We start from the raw sequence: 5693 nt of genomic DNA on the forward strand, positions 1-5693 counted from the left end.
GAAGCGGAAGATAAGGGACGATTTGACTAGAAGCGCGAATTTCATAATTATTTTGCGATAAGCTCTGCGCAGCCTGTGCTATGGTACGTTTCCCGGGCATGGAAACCCTCAAATTTTCACCGTGCAAATGCGGATACGGAGTTTCCGCCTTTCGGCGACAGGACGGCTCGAACCGAACCGCTGTGACGCAAGCACAGCGTCCGCCGTTTTACTGCAGTTTCCGCAACAGCTGGCGAAACGCGCGCGCGCCAGTGGAGTGGGTGCGTGCGCGCAGGAAGGCCGTCGTCGCGGCTTTTGTCACCGCCGCCTGCGAGCAACGCTCGACAGAGTCCACCGAGTAACGCGATAAGGGAAGCGAAACTTCGATATGTGATGTCTCCGAACGAGATAGCAGCGCGGGTCCGCGACCGGACGCTTCGCTCCGATCAGCGCGACGATGCGTCAGGCCACGAAGAGGTCGTCGGCGCCGCCAGGGCGAGACCTGCCGCCGCTGCTGCTGTTGCTGCTACTGTCAATCGCCGCAGCTTCGATCACGATCCCGACGGATGACGCACGGGGAGCGATCGTGGCGTCGAGCGTCGAGGACGCGTTCGCCCAGTACGTGTCTCGCTACAACAGAAGCTACGAGCCCGGCTCGGCCGAGTACGAGCGGCGCTTCGCCGCCTTCCGCGACAGCCTGGGACGGATCGAACGCAAGAGTCGCAGCTCGAAGGACACTGCACGCTACGGGCTGACCCGCTTTTCGGACTTCACGCCGGACGAGTTTCGTCGCGACGTCTTGTCACCGCGGCCACCGGTGGGGGCGGCGGCGGTGGACCTCGATGATATCGTTCGGCAGCTCTTTCCCGACCTGGCGCTCGGCGACGATAACGACATCAGCCCGCTTGTCCGGTCTGCTTCTAAACCGGCCGTGAACGGCGCGTCGAGGCCGGGCAACCGCTACCCGGACCACTTCGACTGGCGCAACCGCAGCGTCGTGACAGCCGTGAAGAACCAGCTCAACTGCGGAGCTTGCTGGGCCATCAGCACGGTCGAGAACGTCGAGAGCATGTACGCTATCGCCACGGGCAAGCTGGTGGAGTTCAGCGTCCAGCAGATGGTGGACTGCTCCAACAACTCCAACCACGGCTGCAACGGGGGTGACACGTGCGCCGCCATGCAGTGGCTTCGCGACAACCGCATCCACCTGGCGACGGAGAGCGCTTACCCCTTCACGGCTAGCACGGGCACCTGCCGGCACCCGGAGAGTGACGTCACCGCCGAGCTGGTGGACTACACCTGTCAGAAGCTGGTGGGCAATGAGGAGCTCATGCTGGACCTCATCGCCAACGTGGGTCCTCTTGCCACCGCTGTGGATGCAACGGCGTGGCAGGATTACCTGGGCGGGATCATCCGGTATCACTGTGATGCTGGAAGGAACCATGCGGTGCAGGTTGTTGGGTATGACCTCCGGGGTGATGTGCCTTACTACATTGTTCGCAATTCATGGGGTCCAGAGTATGGCCATGGCGGCTACCTCTACATAGCCGTCGGCAAGAACCTCTGTGGCATTGCAGAGGAGGTTTCGACAGTCACTATTAAGAAGCCATCAGGGTAACAGAGCCTGCTGGCATATATAGTGTCTCGAGCGCACAATGTGCACAAGTAGACAAATCAAGCTTGCTTCTACACTACACAAAAATACTCTACTGTCAGCTTTGTTATCAGCACACTGTTTTTGTTATTAACAGGCAGGTCGTGAAAGACCTGTGTGTGCCTTTTAATGTTGTAAGACTATGTGGCTTATAAGTGTTATTCCTTGTAAGCCATAGAGTTCTATAAGAAGCAGAAGCATTCTTGTAAATGCAGCTGGAACACTTGCTGCTTTAGTAAGCCACTGGTGTTAATTCACAGCTGGTCAATTCAAAGGCGCTCGCATATTTAGGCATAGCACAAGGCGATTGTAATGAACAAATGGGGCATACATTATACTGAACAGCTGCTAGCTGAGAAGAGAGAGACTTATGTGATCGAGGGAAGCATTCATGGAGACTCAACACAATACTCTCTGCAATGAATAATGCAGAAAGGCAGTCATATTTGTTTTGAATACGGTCACTCTTATCAGATGACGATGCTTTCTGAACCAAACTGAGCAGTGCAGTACACTTATCTGGAACGAGTCCAGAGAAGCTGCCTGTGTACCGCGATTGTTTCAAGTATTACAATATGGTGGCATTGTGCCCACTCAGAGGCCTTTATGTTTCCCAAAAGCAGGTTTGTAAACTGAGATGCGAAATTCTTATTTCAGCTTGTTTCGTCTTGTCAAGCTTTGTACTTTGCCATGCGAAATGCTCAGATCCCTGAAAAACTGTCAGCAAATACTCCACTTTTGCGTACAAGCCCAAATGCTCACTTGAATGCAGACTATAGCTACATGTTTAACGCAGAAACATAATTCCGCACAAAAGCCACTTTTGAACCAGTAGTATGGTTACTAAGCTCTGCCAAACATGCCCAGTAGGCACTACATTGATACACACAGCAGCAAAGCCACTTGCCAGGTGTATGCCAACAGCTGCGGCCTTTTAGAGCAAGCCGCCGCGGTGGCTGAGTGGTTACGGCGCTCGGCTGCTGGCCCGAAAAACGCGGGTTCGATTCCGGCCGCGGCGGTCAAATTTCGATGGAGGCAAAATTCTAGAGGCCCGTGTGCTGTGCGATGTCAGTGCACGTTAAAGCACCCCAGGTGGTCGAAATTTCCGGAGCCCTTCACTACGGCGTCTCTCATAGCCCGAGTTGCTTTGGGACGTTAAACACCCATAAACTAAACTAAACCTTTTAGAGCAAATGTGGAAGCTGTGCTCTGGGCATCTTTTTACTGTGGCTTTATTACTGCTTGATAAGTGTTATTTTACCACTGTGTTTTCAATTTGGTGACTTCACACCACGGCACTGCCCAAGCATATGTCCTGCTGTACATTAGTTCCAAACTTTTGACAGCACAACTGTGCGTTGCGTTTTTATATGTGTATGTCTTCAAGTTTTCCTATGCTGTGAATGATGTTAATATCTACAATATGCTAGCCTCGATCCAACCAGTGAAAGAAAAATTTTAACTAGAGAAGATGCATTGCTGTTGGTGGTAGAAAGCTAGTACCAGCATCAGAACCCTCGTGTGTGATCGTGTCGACCTTTTTGTCATAGTTTCTACAAATGCTGCACAAGTGGCAAAATGTAGAGTGATAAAGCACATTCATGTGCTTCATGCACCATACACAAGATAAGCTATGTGGCGTAACTGTTCTCAACATACGCTTCACATATCTCACTCGCAAACTTTCTCAGCTTACTGTGCCAATAGACTATAGTGAGAATCCATGCATTCAGCCCAACATTTTAATCACAGGACCCCTTACGAAGGGACATTTTAGTGGTAGTATGAACAAAATATTGTATTTCACGAGACAGTGTGTGCTTTTACTTGAATATACAATACCTTGGTGGACCACAGTCTTTTAGAAATGGCTAACGAGTTTTTACATGCGATACCTGCACTGTGGGTTTTGAGGCACACAGTATGGAGAAATTTGGATTAGCTTAGACTACCCGAGATTCTATAGAGATAACTCTGAAATTCCAGTGCATGGGCCTTTTTGCATTTAGCCTTCATTAGAATGCAGCAACCGCAGCTGAAATTGAGCCCGCAACTTTATGCCAAGCAAATGCTGGGCCACAGTGGCCTGTGGATTTCAAGGAACACAGGTGGTCAAAGTGAATCTACAGCCCTCTCCTAATTGTCCTTGTGTAACTTTGCCATGTGGATTTTTATTAGTCTACTTGAAGCGTGGCATTTTTGGCATGGCACAATACGCAGGTGTTGCTTTTGGCCTCATAACTTTTGGTGCTGTTTGTGCCCAATGCTAGCCTATAAGTTAGGTTAGGTTATGTTATGTTGCTGAAACAAGACAAGGCCTGAAGCACAAGCTGTGGACGCTGTGCACAGGAAAACAACTATTCACACAGTACACCATGCTAGGTCATAGCCTTAGCTTGCAGCCACATACAAATCTGTAGTAACGATCAAACAAGCCAACTGGTTCCCATTAGTTGTGCGGTTTCGACAATAATTGCGTACAACAAGGTTTCTACTTCACTAGAATGCAGAACAAGCCTCCATCATGGTATGGCCCATGTAAAAATACTCGACGAAACCACAGACGCTTTCCAACACAGGGCTCTGTGAAAAAGTCCATGTTTTTCACCAGCCCAATGAGCAAGTGAATCAAAGTGCATTAAGCAGCACTGCCCATAATACCGTGCCACAGTTTTGAGAATGGTGCAGTAACTTTGTTAGATTGGGAGAGTCCGGTTCCCAGCAATAAACACTTTTCAAACCTCTGAAACGAAGATGTGTCATGTCTGGATGCTTACACATTTGCTTTCATTACAAATGCTTGTTACACTGGTGTGGCCTGAAACAACTATTCCTCAATTACAAGATATAACTAGGAACGAGTACGGCACCTTAGCAGTAGTGTCGTCCCAAGTTTTTCTCCTAAGCATGCGAGTAAAATAGAAGAACTGAAGGGACAATATGCTACTTTTGCACGTGGTCTCAGCTTGCGTTATTTCCTCCCCTTTTTCGTGCCTCGCACCTAAGGGAGAAATGCTTCACCTACAAAGGCTCTGCCTAGTCACTGCTAAGCCTATGGCAGTCTTACCCTTGCCACTATTCATTACAGGGTGGTAGAGACAGCCACTCCAAAGCAGAACAAATCAGAAAAGCTGCTGCATGAAACACGGAGTGCTTGCTTTGTGCTAAGCAGCATGTTAGAATTTTAGATGGAGAAGAGTCTGCAACGGCGAAGTGTTCACAAAGTGGGAGTTTGAAGGAGACCTCTCTGTATCAATGCACCATGCAGGAGTTTTAATGCTCAAGTTCTTATTCAGATCACAAAGGATTTGCAAAGCTTACTCATCTTCTGTAACAGTAATGTACACGGCTATAGTTGCAATCGATACTAAGACATCACGGTGCTTTCTGCAAGCAGGTGCTTTCTGCACAATACGGGGTGCGATTATGCGATGAAGAGATTGATGGCACACAGGCAAGAGAGTTCACAATGTGCCGAAAAGGGCTAAAGTGCATCTACATTTTTTTTTTTTTCAGGCTAAAAGAAGGCACCTTGAAAATGATACTAGTTTGTTCAAAATGTTAAATTTTTTATAGAGACATAAAAATTAGTGAAGAGCTCATGTTGCATGATTACGCCAAGATTGAAGAGCCATGTGCCATTCAATTTCAGCAAGCATGCGATTGTACACCCGGCGCCAAATGATCACGGAACACGATTTTGGAAAGAATTATCTTAGCATCAAGGGTGCATTCCCTGAGATTTAATGGTACTGTGATTAGTATATTCACAATTAGGCTGCATATCTCCATTCCAGGCTGCATGTAGAGGCAGCAATAAAATTATGCTTTCTCATTAATTCAATCTTCCATGAACTTCTGACTGCGGGTGCACCTAATTTTTCTGTTTGATGTAGACAGGAAATGATTTCTTTAATTTTGATTTTCTTACAATGATAACCAACGCTTGCTGATCTATGTGTTTGTTTTCTTTCGCTTTTATGTGTGATATTCGAGGCAGCCTCTTACCGGGGAAAACATTTTCCAGCACAGTGCGTGAAAGAAGACAGCAACAATTCCA

At 48.1% G+C, this 5693-nt stretch overlaps 1 protein-coding gene across 1 annotated transcript; it reads left to right on the forward strand.

Moving 5' to 3' along the window:
* The first annotated feature begins 228 nt into the window (after positions 1-228).
* On the forward strand, positions 229-4382 carry LOC144101738 (cathepsin O-like). Its single transcript, XM_077634873.1, has one exon. The coding sequence runs from the start codon at positions 437-439 to the stop codon at positions 1595-1597; it is 1161 nt and encodes a 386-aa protein (XP_077490999.1). The 5' UTR covers positions 229-436; the 3' UTR covers positions 1598-4382.
* The last annotated feature ends 1311 nt before the right edge of the window (positions 4383-5693 follow it).

This window comes from Amblyomma americanum, chromosome 8 (genome assembly GCF_052857255.1).
Source record: "Amblyomma americanum isolate KBUSLIRL-KWMA chromosome 8, ASM5285725v1, whole genome shotgun sequence".
Classification (NCBI taxonomy): Eukaryota; Metazoa; Arthropoda; class Arachnida; order Ixodida; family Ixodidae; genus Amblyomma; species Amblyomma americanum.

Bases quoted from the DNA above. Each gene is read 5' to 3' on its own strand.
- LOC144101738 (XM_077634873.1), top strand. From the start codon at position 437: ATGCGTCAGGCCACGAAGAGGTCGTCGGCGCCGCCAGGGCGAGACCTG.